This window comes from Diceros bicornis, chromosome 4 (assembly GCF_020826845.1).
Source record: "Diceros bicornis minor isolate mBicDic1 chromosome 4, mDicBic1.mat.cur, whole genome shotgun sequence".
Classification (NCBI taxonomy): Eukaryota; Metazoa; Chordata; class Mammalia; order Perissodactyla; family Rhinocerotidae; genus Diceros; species Diceros bicornis.
Window position 1 is genome coordinate 59,913,603 of NC_080743.1, and position 18,597 is coordinate 59,932,199.

Sequence of the window (18,597 nt, forward strand, 5' to 3'; positions counted from 1 at the left end):
ACCTAAACCCGCTATCTTCAGAGTCGCGGCCAATCACCGTAGCCACCTCATTGACCGGCACGAAAACAGGCCAATTGACATTCTTAGCCCCGCCTCCCACGCAAGAACGGTAGGGCAAGCTAGATAGAGAGAGCGCGATGATGGAGGTGGGAGGGCACAAGCGCTTGCGCAGTAGGGTGGCCGCTCCCGGCCGCGTGCGGCGCGAACCTCGGCGCAAGCGCCAAGGCTCTGGCAGTTGGCCGGCACGCTACTGCGCATGTGTGTCAACTACATGGTGGGTGCTGGGGTTGAGGCCTTCAGTTAACATCGCAGGTGAGGTCATTAAGCTGCCTTGCGCCTCAGCTGTTCTCGGGCCGCGAAGATCAACGAGGGTGTGACAGTTTCCACTCTTTCGTTCCAGCCTGAGGAACGGGGAGGAGTAGAGGGGCGGGACTTCACCGGTAGTTGAGGGAAGACCTGGCTGGTGTGATGTGGGTTGAAATGGGAGTTGTAGTCCTATCGGGCTGAGCTGGGCGGTAACAGTACGTCTTCTGGGCACGCTGTGAGTTGTGGTGTATTGCCTCTGGACTCGTTGCTGTGAATGGACCTTTCCCTTTTTAGTCAGATGCTTCCTACTGAGGCTGTGAGCGGTACTGGAGGGTAATGGCTTACTTTTTCCCAGAGTTATCCTATCTAAAACGTTTTCTCAAGCGCTCCCTGTAGTGCTTTGAGATTTTCTTTCTGCACGCCTATCTGCTCTCCCGCCCTGCTTGTCCACTCAACTGCTGGTCCATTAGAGATGATGGGGAGCCAGAGTTTTTAAGTTATCTTACAGGACAGGAAAAAGGGTTGATAGTGCAGAAATCAAGCGTGAAGAGAACACAGAGTAATTGCTGTTCGTAGGAGGCTCGTAAGGTTTGGGTTTGGTTAAATTACTATTTTTTCCACAAAAAAAGGAAGCAATAAGAGAACTGTGTTACAAACTAGTGAAGGCACCGTGAGAGCACAAACAATGCAAGAAGAGTTACTTATATTTGGCCATGAAATAGAAGAGTACACCCTTTCACACTTTTTCCTCCTGAAATTGGAACAGCCTGAGATCTGCTGGAGGGAACTTATGAAATTGTCAATAGTAAAATAATAGCATGGGTTGTTGATCATGTGATGCTATGATTCTTTCTTAGGCACCACACTGTTGGTGTTCAGATGGAGCAGCATACTACTCATCCTTCGAACAGAAAAGGTGTGTGTCAGAGGCCCTGCTTTCTCTCCCGTAAAATCAGACCGCTTTAATGGCCCAGCATTTGGGAAAATTATTCTAGTTGTGTGTATGTTTTTTCCTTTTATTTAAACTTTTTTTTTTTTTTTGCAGAGGAAGATTAGCCCTGAGCTAACATCCGTGCCACTCTTCCTCCACTTTATATGTGGGTCACTGCCACAGCATGGCTGACCGGTGGTGTAGGTCTGCAGCCAGGATCCGAACCCGTGAACCCAGGCGGCCAAAGTGGAGTGTGCTGAACTTAACCACTACACCACAGGGCTGGCCACTGTGTTTTCGTTTTGTTTAGTTAATTGAAAAGTATTTGTACTTTTTTCTGCATTTCCCACTAAATGGGAACATTGATGTATTCCCAGTGCCTAGAACTGGATCTGTTAAATAACAGATGCCCAGTAATTATATGTTGAATGAATATATTATTCTTCCTTTGTAGCTCCTCTTAATACTTAGAACAAGACTATGTCCAGGGATCCCAGAAGACATAGTGTTGGCTAGAGTGAACTCAGTTTGAGTGGGACAGTCCCACTGGTGGCCAGGGAAATGCCTGAGGCCATCCGACTCCAGAGCCTATCCACTTAAGCGTAGTGGAGTAGATTACTTTATCTGAGAGGCCTATTATGTCATAGCTTGCACATAAATGAACTAGCTCTTTTCACAGAGTATATTGTGCAGTGATAAAGAGCATGACCCTGGAGTCTACAGGCCTGGATTTCATTCCAGTACTGCCACATACTAATTGTGGAATCTTGAGCAAATTTCCTATCTTAAGTTTTTTCATGGGGCCGGCCCTGTGGCATTGTGGTTAAGTGCACGTGCTCCACTGCTGATGGCCCAGCTTCGCATCCAGGCGTGCACCGATGCACTGCTTGTCAGGCCATGCTGTGGTGGCATCCCATATAAAGTAGAGGAAGATGGGCACAGATATTAGCCCAGGGCCAGTCTTCCTCAGCAAAAAAAGAGGAGGATTGGCATGGATGTTAGCTCAGGGCTGATCTTCCTCACACACACACACAAAAAACGTTTTTCAAAAAAATGTGGATAAAGCTACCTACTTCAAAGAGTCATTTGTGAGACATATATAAGATAATGTATGTAAAGCACTTTTTATTATTATTTTCTCTGTTCTGCCTCCTTTTGCTGCTCCTCAGCCTCATCTTCTCTGATACGTTGTCTAGTCAATAATGTGGTTCCTTAGTATGAATTATCTGTAAAGTATTCTTCAAATCTTACAACCTGGTAGAAAATGTGTCATTATATACCTAGGAAGGGCTCAAATTATTTAGAAGTGCATTTGTATGGAAATTATCAAATTTTTCAAACGGTGAGAAGAATCTATTTTTTTGTTTTTATTTTTTGTGAGGAAGATCAGCCCTGAGCTAACATCCATGCTAATCCTCCTCTTTTTTTGCTGAGGAAGACCGGCTCTGAGCTAACATCTATTGCCAATCCTCCTCCTTTTTTTCCCCAAAGCCCCAGTAGATAGTTGTATGTCATAGCTGCACATCCTTGTAGTTGCTGTATGTGGGATGCGGCCTCAGCATGGCCGGAGAAGCGGTGCGTTGGTGTGCGCCCGGGATCCGAACCCAGGCCGCCAGTAGCGGAGCACGTGCACTTAACCGCTAAGCCATGGGGCCGGCCCAAGAAGAATCTTGAGACCTGAGTTTCAGTTTCTATTTCTTTACCACTCTGCATGAGCCATCAAATGACTGCTGACCCTGGAGCAGGAGGGAGGAGAGGATGGAAGACATTCAGTAGGGTTTGGAAAATCCACAAGCCCAGAGCGAAAAAACAGATTTCCTTCACCAAGAGTAACTGACAGGGAATAGAACAGCTGTCAGTTTTCACAGGCTCAATGACTTTCCAGACAGAAAGCACCTCAGCCTGGCACCTATGTGTGAACACTTCTTCCTCTTGGCAGGCCATTACTCTGTTGCAGTCTGAGTAAAGGACAAGAATGAGACATCTTCCTTCATACAACCTCCTTGTCACGCCTCTGCCCCCAGGCTTGTTTTTCGTGAAGAGGCCCTCTCTTTATCTTCATCCTTCAAATCCCAGCTGAGACTGTGTCACTTCCTCAGAACACACTCCTCAGCTCCATAGACTAGGTTAGGTGCTCTTATAGCAGTTAAGGGGTGTAATAATGTGCATGCTTGATCGCTTAATTACTGTTTACACTGCAATGCTGTCAGTTCATGAGAATAGTGACCACATCTGTTTAGCTCACTGTGGTATCCTCAGTGGCTGACACATTGCAGGCACTTAACTCTTATCTATATGAATGAATGAATGAATGAATGAATGAATTCCATTTTCCTATCCTTTTTTGATCTCTGACAGTAAGTTATAGACTCCCAACTGTCTCAAGCTCTTTAATTCCCTCATGGTCCCAGCTATTCTACCTTTCCATCCATTGCTCCTCTGTCTGCTTTGCCACTTCCTTTTCATCTTCCAAACTCCTGAGGAGTTCCCCAAGGATCTAATTTTCACTCTCAGTTTTTCACTTTGGAGGGCTAATTTATTTTTGCAGATACTTCATCACCTCCTTGTGGCTGGCCTGGCGGTTTGACCTTTCTCCTTAGCTCAGTGCCATCTCCCTGACTATTTTTCTTTTTTTTTTTTTTATAATTTTATTTATTTATTTTTTCCCCCAAAGCCCCAGTAGATAGTTGTATGTCATAGCTGCACATCCTTCTAGTTGCTGTATGTGGGACGCGGCCTCAGCATGGCGGGAGAAGCAGTGCGTCGGTGCGCGCCCGGGATCCGACCCTGGGCCGCCAGCAGCGGAGCGCGTGCACTTAACCGCTAAGCCACGGGGCCGGCCCTCCCTGACTATTTTTCTGGGCACTTCTCTTTGGTCTGCCTAGTCTCACATCAGATTCAATATGTCCAAAATATGATTTATGTTAATATGACAGAACCCCAACTCAGACTTTCTTGAATGAAAAAGGAAATTCAGAGGCTTATGCATTTGGAAGGGATACTGAGGTAGTCACAGAATAAGAAGAAGAGCTGCAAAAACCAGGGCTCTAGGGACTGAAACTGGTTATTCCGTGCCTGTAGGTATCTGTCCATTTATCTATCTGTCTCCTATGCTCTCTCTTGTCTCCAGTCTCTTGCTTGTATCTTCTTCTCATGGCATGCTGGGCAAATTCAGTAGCTTTCATTGGCCCCAACTTTACATCTTCCCAACACAGCAAATCAGAAGAAAGCAAGCTGCTTTGACACAGAATCCATATATCAATCTCAAGGAATGACTCTGGCCCAACGTGCCTCCTGTATTTACCCCTTGGATCAATCACAATTGCCAAGGGGGACAGAATACCATGATTGGCCTGTCTTGGGTCACATGCCCTTTCCCACGGGGGAGAGGGGTTGGGTGCAGTCGCATCAGTATGACCTGGAATCAGGATGGAATAGTTTCCCAGAGGAAGGGTTGCTCAGTAGACAAAAATAATATCTGTCTTCTGTAGGACTCATCATCTTCTCTCTACAGGTCAGTTTTTTCATCTAACAACTATTTTTGCCAAAGGTATTCTTTTTTCCCATTTAAGAATTTCTTCCATCCCATTTTAATACCTAAAGATTAATTAAAATAGAATTTTTATCATATTTTCTAATCCTAAAAGGGTCAGTGGCTTTCCATTGTATTCAAGAGAAAGCCTAAAGTCTCAGATTTGCTTTGTGAAGGGTCTTCCATGGTCCATCCTGCCTTCCCACTCTCCCTACTCTTAATTCTGGCCAGTTTCCCAGGGCTCCTCGTCATTCCAGTGATATATTGGCTTCCTTGCCTTTGCTCTTGCTATCCTTTTTTCTCCCACTTGAAATACCTTTCCCACTCATCAAAACCTTCCTGTTTTCAAGGTCCAGTAAATATCCTCCACCTACCTGGAGTCTTCTCTGACTATTGTACTCATATTGATCTCTTCCCCCTTTTCGAAAACATTCATTTTTACATCTAATCATATACTTAGCGTAACTAAAAGGTAAAAGGCCTTATTTTCAACCCACACTGTCAGACTCATTATTTATGTCCTTGTGTTGTTATATCACCATTTCATCAGCATCTCATTTGTCTCCTTAACTAGATATTAAGCACCTAAAGAACCATGTCTTAGATGTCTTGTGTATGCCCTAGCACCTAGCACAGTAATGAGCATGTAGTGCATATCAATAAGAACTTGTAAAATGTAAGCAAATTAGATTTTAGCTCATCCCATTCCTGCTTAGTTTCCCTTAGTCCCACTGTGGTTTCTTTTTTGTTTGTCTTATATAACCTTCTTTGAAGCTATTCAGGGCAGGGCCTTGGCACCTGTGTTCATAGACCAGATGCAGTTATCTAATTAGAAAGGCCATCCCTTGTTGGAATGAGCTCTGATTAGTTGCCTCTGATTTTGTTCCAGCCAAAGAGGAAGGTAATGCTGTGCCTCTTTGTCAAGCGAAACCCTCCCCCAGCTTTATTAATCTTCAAGCAAGTTCCCCGCCAGCCACTTTCCTGAACACCCAGACAACAAAGCTGCGTTCAGGTAAGGATGTGGGGAGGGCCTCCCAGATGGAGTCAGCACAGGGGGGTTGCATGGAAGAGTGGCCTGAGCCTTCTCCTGTTGATCTGGTACCAACTCTAGGTCAAGCCACCTCTAGATTTTTCATTGGTAGCTTGTTGATTATTCAGTTCTACTGATTCATTTAATTCCTGATTCTACCAGTTCGTGTTGTTTCCTTGCTCATTAGCACATTTCCTAGACTAGGCAGGACTGAAATGAAAATTTTATTGCTTGTTAGTGCTGTTAGTTAAAAAATGGCCAGAGAAGGAAATAGTAACTATTAGCTCAATTTCTTTGAATTTCAGCTATCCATCCTCCCAGGGGAAAATCAGTGGGTGTTTAGCATACTTGTGGGGAGCCTACCAGGGCAAGACAGTCATGACCCTTGCTTTTGAGGACCTCAGAGTTTAACAAAGAATCTAGACCAAGGGCCATCCCGGTGATGTAGTGGTTAAGTTTGTGCACTCCGCTTTGGCAGCCCAGGGTTTGCAGGTTCGGATCCCAGGCACAGACCTACACACTGCTCATCAAACCATGCTGTGGCAGTGTCTCATATAAAGTAGAGGAAGATGGGCATGGGTGTTAGCCCAGGGCCAGTCTTCCTCAGCAAAAAAGAGGAGGATTGACAGATGTTAACTCAGGGCTGGTCCTCCTCACGAAAAAAAAAAAAAGAATCAAGACCAAGAAATACTGGGCCGGCCCCGTGGCTTAGTGGTTAAGTGCACGCGCTCCGCTGCTGGCGGCCCGGGTTCCGATCTCGGGATCGCACCGACGCGCCGCTTCTCCGGCCACGCTGAGGCCGCGTCCCACATACAGCAACTAGAAGGATGTGCAGCTATGACAGACAACTATCTACTGGGGCGTTGGGGGAAAAATAAATAAATAAAATCTTTAAAAAAAAAAAAAAAGACCAAGAAATACGCAAACAATAGATAATATAATTACCAAGGTTAACTAAGAGCTGGCTGCATATAATGTAGTAGAAACCATTAGAAAAAAAATGGGCTGATGTAGTAAGACTGGTTGAAATTAGACAACAGGAAGAACTTCAGGTCACCGCTAATGAGACAGTATGTCGAATAAGAGAAGAAGGCTGAGGCATCCCCTGAGCTCTTGAGAGGGAGTTAGGCCTCACTCCCAGACCATATCATTCACTCATCAAATATTTGTTGAACGTTTTGCACCAGGCACTCTTTTAGGTGCTGGGGATACAGCAGTGAACAAATCAGACAAAAATCCCTGCCTTCCTGGAGCATACATTCTAGTAGGGGGACTTAGACAGCAATTAAATAAGTAATTACAAAATATGCCACATGATCATAAGTATCATGGGGAAAATGAAGGGAGAGGGGTAATAAGGTCCAGTGATTGGTTTCAAATTAAAATAGGGTGGCCAGGTAGGCCTCACCGAGAAGGTGACAGCTGAGGAAAGGTGTATCTGGGTTAAGTTGTGCCTGGAAAGGTTAGAGGGGTTATCTTATTAGAGCCCTTCCCACCTCAGCACAATGACAAAATCTCTCTTTTGTCCCCTTTCCACCTCCACTGCTCTTCCTTCAGGAGTTGACCACAAGCCCAAGGAATGCCTAGGACTCCTAGAATGTATGTATGCCAATCTCCAGCTTCAGACCCAGCTTGCCCAACAACAGATGGCTATTTTGGAAAATTTACTAGCATCTGTGACACAACTGGCTACTGGGAGGGAAAGCAAGAACTCTTCTCTCCCAGCCTTGTCTCGCAATCTGTTGTTAAATCACCTGCCCCAATTCAGTAAATGAATTGTGGACAAAGTTATTGTGTATGTTTTTTCCCTCTCTGTTCCCAGTTCAACCCTTGGTGGAATTTAGGCATAGATAGTCTACATATGGTTGGTTCATGAGTTCGTAATAAGTGCTCATTGAGTGCAAAGCACTGTACAAGGCACTTGGGTTTACATATTACAGAAGAGACAGTTTTGGAGGATTTACTGTCTAGCAGGATTTACTGTCTAGCAAGGCAAATAAGAGATAATTCATTGCAAAATTTAGTGGTACTCTAAGGGGGAATGGAGGTTGAGAGATAGAGGGTACTAGGATATAACTGGACCAATCTTGGAATCTTGCTGGAGGAGGTGGCCTTATGAGGCCACTTGATGAAGGGGTGGGATAGGGGACCATGGACAGATGAAGTAAACTGGTTCCATGTCAGCTGGGAAGCTTCAAAGACCCAGAGGTAGGAGAATAAGTCATCAGAAATTAGGAGAAAAGATTTTTTTCCCCCAAGAATGTAGAGTGTGAGGTAGAATGTAGAGCAGCTGAGGACAAGGCAGCTTTCCCTGGGGAATTGTTCTGATAGCAACCATTAGAAGCTCTGGTTTTATTTGAAGCACCAGAGAGCCATTGGAAGCTTTCAAATAGCAGTGAGGCACACATAAAATAGTAGAAACACCATGGGCAAAACATTTTGGGGTGGAGGGAGAATGAAAGTTGAGAGAGACTTGCATAAATTAATAATAGTAATTTGATGTGAAACTACCATAGTCTGGATAAAGGGTTTAGAAATGAAGATAGGCAGTGGGTAAGTCTGAGTTATATAGCAGAGAAGGACTAGTCTTGAGCTTGAAACACCAAGAGACAGCATCCTGAAATTTCTAAGTTGGGAAGTCAGTTTAGCTTTACTGAGGGTTCAAGTCCAACCATACGTTTTCAGTATTTGAGAAGGGGACAATTGAGATTGGCTCAGCCATTTGAACCACATTAGGTCACCACTTTCTCCTACAGGTGTATTGGCAAATTACTCTCAAGACTGGGTCCCCTTTCCACAGAGGCCTTACTTTCCTGTGGAATGTGGAGAAGATGAAAAGAGAGTTAGGCTTGAATACAGAGATGAGGAGAAAATGAGAAAGCAGTGATGGGGAAGAAGACTTCACATTGGCCTTCAGATCTTTGAAGAGTTTTTCAGAGATTTCTTCTTTATTCTCTTCTATTAAAGAGGGCAGAACAAGAATAAGGCTGTTGTGAAGCTTGAGGAATTGGGGTTTGGCATTCAGGAAAAAATTCTGATTAAGCTGCTATCCATGGAGAAAGAGAAGGAGGTAATTAAAATAATTTCGGAAAGAGAGGCCCCGATATTTGTGGATAAGTTTGGACCTAACTGTGCTTGGATGCAAGGGGAAGGGTAAGTTATGTCTGGAAGTTTGTTTAAGTTTCATCATCCCATTATTCTCATCAAAATGCAGTTTTTGAATAAAATCTGAATGCGGTCCCCTCTTCTCTTAGCCAGTGATCTCTCCATCACACTTAAAATGTAAAAGTCACGCTCAATGGAAAGATTATCCATGTTCATGGATAGGAAGACTCAATATTGTTAAAATGTCAGTTCTTCCCAACTTGATCTATAGATTCAACGCAATCCCAGTCAAAATCCCAGCAAGTTACTTCATTGATACTGACAAACTGATTCTAAAGAGGAGAGGCCGAAGACCCGGAATAGCCAATGCAATATTGAAGAAAAAGAAGAACAAAATTGGAGGACTGATGCTACCCAACTTCAAGATTTAATATAAAGCTGCTTTAATCAAGACAGTGTGGTATTGCTGAAAGAATAGAGAGATAAATGGAGCAGAATAGAGAGCCCAGAAATAGACCCATGTAAATATCGTCAGCTGATCTCTGACAAAGGAGTAAAGGCAATCCAATGGAGAAAGCATAGTCTTTTCAACAAATAGTATTGGAACAACTGGACATCCACTTGCAGAAAAGCGAATGCAGACACTGAGCTTACACCTTTCGCGGAAAGTCATGCTCAGTGAAAAGACCTTGAAACAGTGATCAACTCAGTAGCAATGAATCCACCTAGCACTTAGATTATAGTCTCTAAGTGCCATTTTTTCAATAAAAGGAAGCAGGGACCCTTAAAGTAATGGCTGTTTCCAGATCTCAGGCAGGAAAAATACAAGGTAAGCCTAGAACGTCTTATCCTATCAGGTAGAAAGAAGCTGTCAAAGCCTGCTAGGATTGTGTCAAAAGAACTCAGTAGTCAATCTGAATAAGGCATACTTTAATTATAAAAAACACATTTCGGTGAAAGTAATGGATGGAAAAAGATATACCATGCTAACAGTAAGCAGAGGAATGCTGGAGTAGCTCTATTAATATAAGATAAAGTCGACTTCAAGACAAATTGTACTGCTAGAGATAAAGAGAGACATTTCATAATGATAAAAAGGTCAGGATGAACTATTATATTCATGCAATGGGGTACTACTTAGCAATGAAAAGGAAGAAACTACTGATACATACAACATGGGTGAATCTCAAAAACATTACACTGAGTGGGAGAAGTCTCAAACAAAAGAATACACATTGTACCATTCAGTTTATTTGAAGCTCTAGAACATTGCAGTATTAATGTATGGTAGAAAAAAACTAAAAACAATGGCTGCCCCTGGGGATGGAGTGGGAATGAGGATTGACGGGGAAGGGCATAGGGAACTTTCTGAGTTGATGATTCTATATTTTGGTATAGGGGTTTGGGTTACACAGCTGTATGCATTTGTCAAAACTCATCACATGGTATACTTAAGATTTGTACATGTCACTGGATGTAAATTTTACCTTAAAAAGAAACTGTAAATAAATATTGAACTCTAGTTAATGATATCCACACAGAAGGGTATATAGGTGAAGTATCCTGACGTCTGCAACGCACTCTGAAATGCATCAAAAAAATAAAATGAATTAATGGAAGGATACATAGTTACGTAACAAAGCAAGTAGAATAAAATGTTATTATAGAATTTAGATAGTGTGTATCTATGAGTTTTCACTGGAAAAAATTCAACTTTTATGTATGTTTCAAAATTTTCAAAATAAAATGTTGAAAATAAGAGTCCTTATATTTAGAGATACATACAGAAACACATACAGATGATGTCTGGAGTTTGCCTCAAAATAACCTGGGTGGAGGGGACTGGTTTAGGGCATGAATGAAATACAGTTGGTCATAGATGGCTAATTGTTTAATCTGGGTGTTAGATATATCAGGATCATTACAGTCTTCTCTATTTTTGTATATGTTTGAAAATTTCCGTAATAAAGGTTTTTTTTAAAAAAAACCGCAGGGGCCGGCCCCGTGGCCTAGTGGTTAACTTCAGTGTGCTCCCCTTCAGCAGCTCGGGTTTAGTTCCTGGGCACGGACCTACACTACTTGTCAGTGGCCATGCTGTGGTGGTAAGCCACATACAAAAAATAGAGGAAGATTGGCACAGATGTTAGCTCAGGGCAAATTTTCCTCAGTTAAAAAAAAAACAAAACTGTAGACATTTAAAAAGCTTACAACAACGCATAAGGTATAAAATAAAAGCAGAACACCAGAAGTCTCTCCTAAAACCCTAGGCCTTCTCCCCAAAGAAAACTGCTGTTGACCATTTCCTGATATTCCAGAAAGTAATATATCTATACCAGTTTATATATTTGGATTGAATATATATTTATTTATCTCCATTTTTCTAATTTACACAAATAGTGGTATATTAGTTTCCTGTTGCTGCTGTAACAAATTGCAGCAAACCTAGTGGCTTAAAACAACACAAATTTATTATCTTACAGTTCTGTAGGTCCAAAGTCCAACACAGGTTTCCCTGGTCTAAAATCAGGGTGTCAGCAGGGCTGCGTTCCTTTTTGGAGGCTCTGGGAAAGAACCTGTTTCCTTGCTGTATAGATAATACAAAATATGCATACTAGTCTCTGCTCCTGGTTCCTGGCACAAGCTCCTAAAACCGTTGTAAATTCCTGAGTGAGAAGAACACTAGGAGCGTCTCTTGTTTTAATGAAGCAACTCTGGGTGGGCTCTTGAATGGCTCCTGGATGAGGGCTGGTCATCAGAAAGACCAAGTCGTGATTGGAAACTTGGGATTTTCAGCTCCACCCCCCCATCCTCCAGAGAGGGGAGAGGGGCTGGAAATGGAGTTAATGATTGATCATGCGTACATGAGGAAGCCTCCGTAAAATCCCAATCATGTGGGATTCAGAGAGCTTCCAGGCTGGGGAATACAACACTGGGAGGTGACACACCACAACTCCATAGGGACAAAAGCTCCTGTGCTCTGGACCTTCCCAAACTTCACCCTATGTACATCTTCATCTGGCTGTTCATTTGTGTCTTTTATCATATCCTTTAATAAACTGGTAAATGTAAGTAAGCATTTCCCTCAGTTCTGTGAGCTACTCTAGGAAATTAATCGAACCCAAGGAGGGGGTCGTTGGAACCTCCAATCTATAGCAGTTGGTCAGAAGTGCAGGTGACAACCTGGGAAGGGTTGAAGGGTGTCTGAAGTGGGAGGGGGGCAGTCTTATGGGGCTGAGCCCTTAACCTATGGAATCTGATGCTATCTCTGGGTAGGGTCAGAATTGAGTTGAATTCTTGGACACCCTGCTGGTGTCTGAGAATTGCTGTTGATGTGGGGAAAAAACCTCCATACATTTGGTGACCAGAAGTCTCAGAAGTGAAGTGTTTTGTGTGAGTAGTAAAGGAGACTCACAGGGAAGAAACTCATAGTAGGGAAGAACTGGGTGTTTCCATACACAGGAAGAGGAAAACTGGGTTTTTCCCTTTTTACTTGCCTTTTCCAGGTTCTGGAGAACTCCTTCCTCCATCTTCAAAGCCAACAATGTTGCATCTCTGTGCATCTCTCCCTCTGATTCTCCTCTTTTGCCTCCCACTTCTACTTCTACGGACTCTTACCATTACATTGGGCCCACCCAGATAATCCAGGATAATCTCCTCTTTTTAAGGTCAGCTGATTAGCCACCTTAATTCCATCGAAACTTTAATTCCCCTTTGCCATGTAAATTAACATACTGATATTATGCTTAACATACTGATATTATGGGGATAAGCCATGGACATCTTTGGGGGCATTATTCTACCTACCACAGATGATATACTGTACACATTATTCTGCACCTTGCTCTTTTCTACTTAATATAACTTGGTGATCATTACAAATCTGCATATACAGGTTTACCACGTTCTTTTAGATTGCCGCATAGTATTTCATTGCAGAATATCACAGAATTTAACTAGTTCCCTATTAATGGACATTTATATTGCTTCCAGTTTTTTGCTGTTACAAAAAAAATGCTGCACTAAACATCCTTGATTTGTAGGTAGAGGTACTTGTGACTGTAGGATAAATTCAGCAATGGAATTATTTTAAAAATGAGATGTCTTACAGCACTGCATTCTCTATGATGAGATAATCCTAAAAAATGATAATGTTCCCTGTTCCTTTTTTCTTCATTCATTCATTCATTCATTTCCTGGGTGTCTCTCATGTGCCAGGCACTGATCTTGGAGCTGGGGATAGAGCAGTGCACAAAACAGAAAAAGTCTCTGCCTCACGGAGTTTTCATTTTAGTGCAGGGAGACTGACCACTATAAGAAAACAAGGAAATACATAGTAGGTCAGATGGCGATAAGAACTATTAAAAAACAGTGTAGTAGTTCTCAAAATGGGGCCAGGGACCCCTGAGTGTTCCTAAAGCCCTTTTAGGGAATCCATAAAGTCAAAACTATTTCTGTAATAATACCAAGGCATTATTTGCCTTCACTCTCATTCTCTCACGAGTATACAGTGGATTTTTCCAGAGGCTACATGATATCACAATAGATTGGATGCAGAAGCAGATATGAAAATCCGGTTATTTTCTATTAAGCCAGACATTAAAGATATTTGTAAAAATGTAAAACAGTACTCTCACTAATTTTGCTTTGGCTAAGTTATTTTTTATTTAAAATATTTTATGTTAACAAGTCATGGGGTTGCTATTGTTTTTAAATGAATACGTGAATATTTTTAAATGTTCTAATTTCTCATAAGGTAAATATTGAGAGAGATGACCCACATAAAGAAAACCTCTTTGGGATTCTCAAGTTTTAAGAATGTAAAGGGGTCTTGAGACCAACATATGCGAAAACTATTGGTGTAGTATAGTGGGGGGAGGGGGAAGATGGTGGCAGGCGGGGGAAGCCTTGCTGACAAGAAGACAACATTTGAGCAAAGAACTGAAAGTAGAGAGGGAATGAGCCATGTGAGAGTAGAACATTCCAGGCCAAGGGAACAGAAAGTGCTATGAAGCGTGCCTGGAATTCTGGAAGGGTAAAGAGGTCAAGATAGCTGCAATTATATGACTGCAAGGAAGAGTGGAGAGATGAGATCAGAGAGGTGGTGAGGATCCCAGATGATGTGTAGGGCATTGCAGGATATTGTAAGGATTTGGGTTTACTCTGAGTGAAATGGGGAACCACTGGAGCATTGGAGGATGTGATCAGAAATACTTTTTGATAGATGACTGTAGCTGCTGCGTTGAGAAGGGGTTGTATAGAGGCAAAGGAAGGAGGAGGAGGCTGTTTTAATAATGCAGGCAAGAGGTGATGGTGACTTGGACCAGGGTGGTAACCGTGGAGGGGGTGAAAAATGTTTGGAGTCTGAATATATTTTGAAGGTATGGCTCTCAGGATTTGGTAATGGATGGATATGATGTGTGAGAGAAGGAGAAGTCAAGAACACCTCCAGAGTTTTGACCTGACCACGTGGAATGACAGAGTTTTCATTGATGAGATGGAGAAGCCTGGGGGAGGAGTAGGTGGAGAGGGATACAGAAGCTAGGTTTGTGACTGGGTTAGGTTTGTGATGCCTGTTAGATATTTGAGTGGAAATATCCACCAGGCAGTTAAATACATGATCTGAATTCAGTGGGGAGGCCTGGAGAGGAGATAAAAATTTGGTAGACATCATCGTCTATTGATGATATTGAAAGCCACAAAACTGGAGGAGGTCACCTAGGGAATGACGAGACAGAGAAAGAGAAGTGAGCTCTGGACACCACACTGTCAAGAGTTCCATGAAAGGAAGAGGTCCCTTCAGACTGTGTTCTCCCTGGCTTTGATCGGAGAGGCTAAGGTAGTGTGAGAAGAAAACATGTTCAAGAACGAAAGAGCCAAATCACCTGCCTTTCACTGTTAGGAATATAATTTGATTCTGAAAAAAGGTCCCTTTAATTATTTTCCCAAAATTTCCACCAATCATTTCTTACCCATACTTGCTTGGCTCTGATTTTCCAGTCTTTCTTCTGCCAGGCCCCTGACCAACCAGCCAAGCCATTCACCGCTACTGTTCAGAACTCCCTGTATATTCTTACCTCAGGCCACTTCTCCTGCCATACAAAGTGAACGACTAGGTGTAATACCCAAGGCTCTGCCCCCAGGAGGATTTCTCTTCACCGCTGTCCTGTAAGGCCACCTCTGAGAAAGGCTGTGCAGCAATACCCATTTACAGCTAACACCAATATATCATGCTGACCCATCTATGCACCAGACTGAGATTTTTTTTTTAGGGTGAGGAAGATTGGCCCTGAGGTAACATCTGTTGCCAATCTTCCTCTTTCTTTTTTGCTTGAGGAAGATTGTCGCTGAGCTAACATCTGTGCCAATCTTCCTCTATTTTGTACGTGGGACGCCACTACAGCATGGCTTGATGAGCAGTGCATAGGTCCACGCGCGGGATCTAAACCTGCGAACCCCAGGCCGCCGAAGTAGAGCACACGAACCCAACCACTATGCCACTGGGCCGGCCCTGAGTTGTATTTTAACGTTGATTTACAGAGAATTTAGAACATATACCATAAATAGAATAGTATATGAACTCCCATCTATCCATAACTTAGGCTTAACCATGGCCATTTCTGTCCCATTCATTTCCTTCTCTCATGTTATTTTATTTTTTTAATTAATTAATTACTTAATTTATTTTTTCCCCCAAAGCCCCAGTTGATAGTTGTATGTCATAGCTGCACATCCTTCTAGTTGCAGTATGTGGGATGCGGCCTCAGCATGGCCAGAGAAGCGGTGCGTCGTTGCGTGCCTGGGATCTGAACCCTGGCCGCCAGCAGTGGAGCGCGTGCACCCAACCGCTAAGCCACGGGGCTGGCCCTCTCATGTTATTTTAAACCAGTTCCAGACATTATAGAATTTCACTGTAAATATTTTAGTATGTATTGCTAAAAGATAAATATTTTTGAAAAATAATGACATCATCATTATTATACCTGAAAATAACAATAATACCTTAATATCAAATATCCAAGGAATGTTCAAAATCAGGCCCTAGTTTTTGTTCCTCTGTCAGTGGGTCTTGAAAAGTTTCTCTTGAGGCCATAGATGTGAGGTGAAGAAAAAGCATTGGTGCAAAGCACATAGATGACACAGGAGTCTGGACCACCAGTTCATGTAATTAGCATGTGTCTTTTGGATCTGCTCAGGCCTAATCCCAAATATGGTATTTCCCCATCGTACAATGGATTGCTGCTGTGTCCTCACAATCTTATGACTCAATGGATTTGATAATACCCAGTCAAGATGAGTAGCTCTGGATAAATAGTCACTTGATGGCGCTATAGTCAGGTTCTGGGTCTGTGATCAAGCCCTGTAGCCCAGACAATGAGTCATTCTCTGCTACTGTAGGCAGAATTTTGCTCCAGAACCGAGTCTGTGCTACTGGAGACTCTCCTACTGGAGCTTTTTAGAGACTCTATACAACATCCCTATCCATTGTAGATACCTCTGGATTCATTGTATTTTTTGTCGCGTGGCTTTAGTGGTGAGACGGCTTGACTCACAGCCTGAAACTGCTATAGAGCTCCCTTTTGCTTGGAACCCGACTCAAAACTGGTAGCCTTCCTGGTCACCTGATAAATGGTTTGGAGCAGTACTCCCATGTGTGGTATATGCTGCCTCCAAAATCTAAAGAGTTTCCCAACCACTATTCGTCTTGGTAGTGGGGGATACAAAATGCAAACATTTGTCTTTACCTTAGAGGAGGTGTTTTGGCATATGCCTTAGATTATTGGATCCCTAAAAATTTCTTCAATGTGTCAGGAGCCTGAATCTTCTAGTCTTGCTAAATTACTTGCCCTTTCCTAATCAGTCCAATTAGTGAGTCATCTATATAGTGGAATAGCATGATGTTGGGCAGAATGTAAAGACAATTGAGTTCCCTGCAGACTCTATCAGGTTAGAGAACAGGAGAGTTAACATGACCCTGGGGCAAGACAGTGATTGTATGCTGCTGGCCTTCCCATATAAAGGCAAATTGCTCTTAACCATCCTTATCAATGAGGATGGGGAACACATTTACCAGACCAACATCGCATGTCAAAGTGCTAAATTCCCAGAGCACCCAAGCAGAGACACATGGTTCTTCCTCCAGGAGGAAAAGGACCGACTTGAGGAAGGGAGACCACTGTCTGACTCCTGATCCTGCTTAGTCAGCCAGGCCCCCGCCCAGCCTTCCTCCACTCTTGGGAGCCCAGCCACTCATTCATCTATCTATCCAGCTTACTTTTCTTCCTTTTTACCTTCCTCCTACCTTCCTGCCTTCTTTTTTACCTTCCTAAACTTTCCTTCCTTCTTTTTTTACCTTCCTTTCTTGCTTCCTTCCTTGCATCCAACCATCTGAAGGACCCTCTGGAAAACAGGCCAGAGCGGCCTCACTACATCGCTGGCCACAGCCTGTGCCTGCGCCTACCCACCGCCAGAGGGCGCTCCCGCTCACTCAGGGCCTCGGGGCCACGTCGCTTAGCAAGGGGGGTGGTCATTAACGGTGAGGCCAGAGGGGCCTGTGGCCCGCCCATGCGCAGTTCATTGGCCGGCTTCATCTCCGCGAAGCCGGGCTCCGGGAGGGAGAGGGGGTGGTGCGGGAGAGGCGGAAGGATGGGAGAGGGGTCAGGTGGGGAGGGTACCTCTATCTTCCTCTCTTAAGGTTCCCCGAGGTCCTAGATCTCAGGGTGGCTGCCGCCACGCCGCCATAAGCTCCATCGCTGCCCCCGCCGCCCCAGCCTCCCCTCCAACTGCCACCATCACCACCACCCCGGTGGCAGCCTTACTCGGAGGCGAGACGCGGGCACGCCGGGCCCCTCTGTGGACCCGAATCTGGACCGCAGTGGGTGACAATGGGGTCAGATGGGGGGGGGGTAGGGGAGATGAAATCCGGTGAGGCGGGAACGACAAAGATCCCCCCCGAATGCCGCTCCAAGTGATGGTCTGCTCAACCGCAAATCTAATGACCCTGGGACCGGTGCCTCCCCTAGACTTGAGCAGAGGCCCATGCCCTTTGGCCACAACCCAGGGGGTCCTTGCCTCTCCCACTGCCTTCCAGGAGTCTGTTGAAAGCCACCCCCCTCCCGGCCAGTCGCCCCACTCCACAAACCACCACCTTCCCTCAGGTAGTACCTGGGCATGGCCCTCCAGGACCCAGCCATGGAGACCCAGCTCAGGCATAGACCGTTGGTGGGCCCTTGGGCCACTGATGGAAATTCTCCTTGTCAGGCCTTTGTCACCTCCGCAGTGGGGAGAATCCTGAAAGGGCTCTAGCTGTCCTCAAAGGAACCATGTTGAAGAATGAGCAGTTTCCTCCAGGTCCATGGGATTGTCACTCAGAGTTTCCCCAAGGGCTTTCTGGGCTCTGACCCCTCCCATCGAGTTCCAAGTTCTGGTGATGGCAGCACCCCATCTCTGGGGACGTCTGCCAAAAGCCATCAGACCCCAAGGGAAAAGCGGTGCGTTTTCCATGACGTGAATTAGGCCAAGAGATAGGTTCATGGGTAGCTACAGGGGAGGTACGAACATGTGTTCAGTCATAGGTGAAAGACACAGAAGGGAAATGCTCAGTCTGGACAGGGAAGGGAATCTCTTTTCTGAGTTGAAAAACCTCAGCAAACCAACCAAGGCAATGACAAAGAGGTTTGCCTGTGACTCTTATTA

The 18,597-nt window shown here is 44.1% G+C and overlaps 1 protein-coding gene across 4 annotated transcripts; it reads left to right on the forward strand.

The window, feature by feature from the left end:
- Positions 1-198: 198 nt before the first annotated feature.
- On the forward strand, positions 199-7,766 carry TSACC (TSSK6 activating cochaperone). Of its 4 annotated transcripts, none has more exons than XM_058539452.1 (4): positions 199-274; positions 1,164-1,222; positions 5,659-5,781; positions 7,357-7,766. In XM_058539452.1, the coding sequence occupies exons 2-4, from the start codon at positions 1,186-1,188 to the stop codon at positions 7,572-7,574; spliced, it is 378 nt and encodes a 125-aa protein (XP_058395435.1). In that variant the 5' UTR covers positions 199-274; positions 1,164-1,185; the 3' UTR covers positions 7,575-7,766. The 4 variants fall into 4 exon arrangements, with proteins under 4 accessions (XP_058395435.1, XP_058395434.1, XP_058395433.1 ...); XM_058539451.1 differs by having other exon boundaries at positions 200-312; XM_058539450.1 differs by having other exon boundaries at positions 218-258.
- Positions 7,767-18,597: the final 10,831 nt, after the last annotated feature.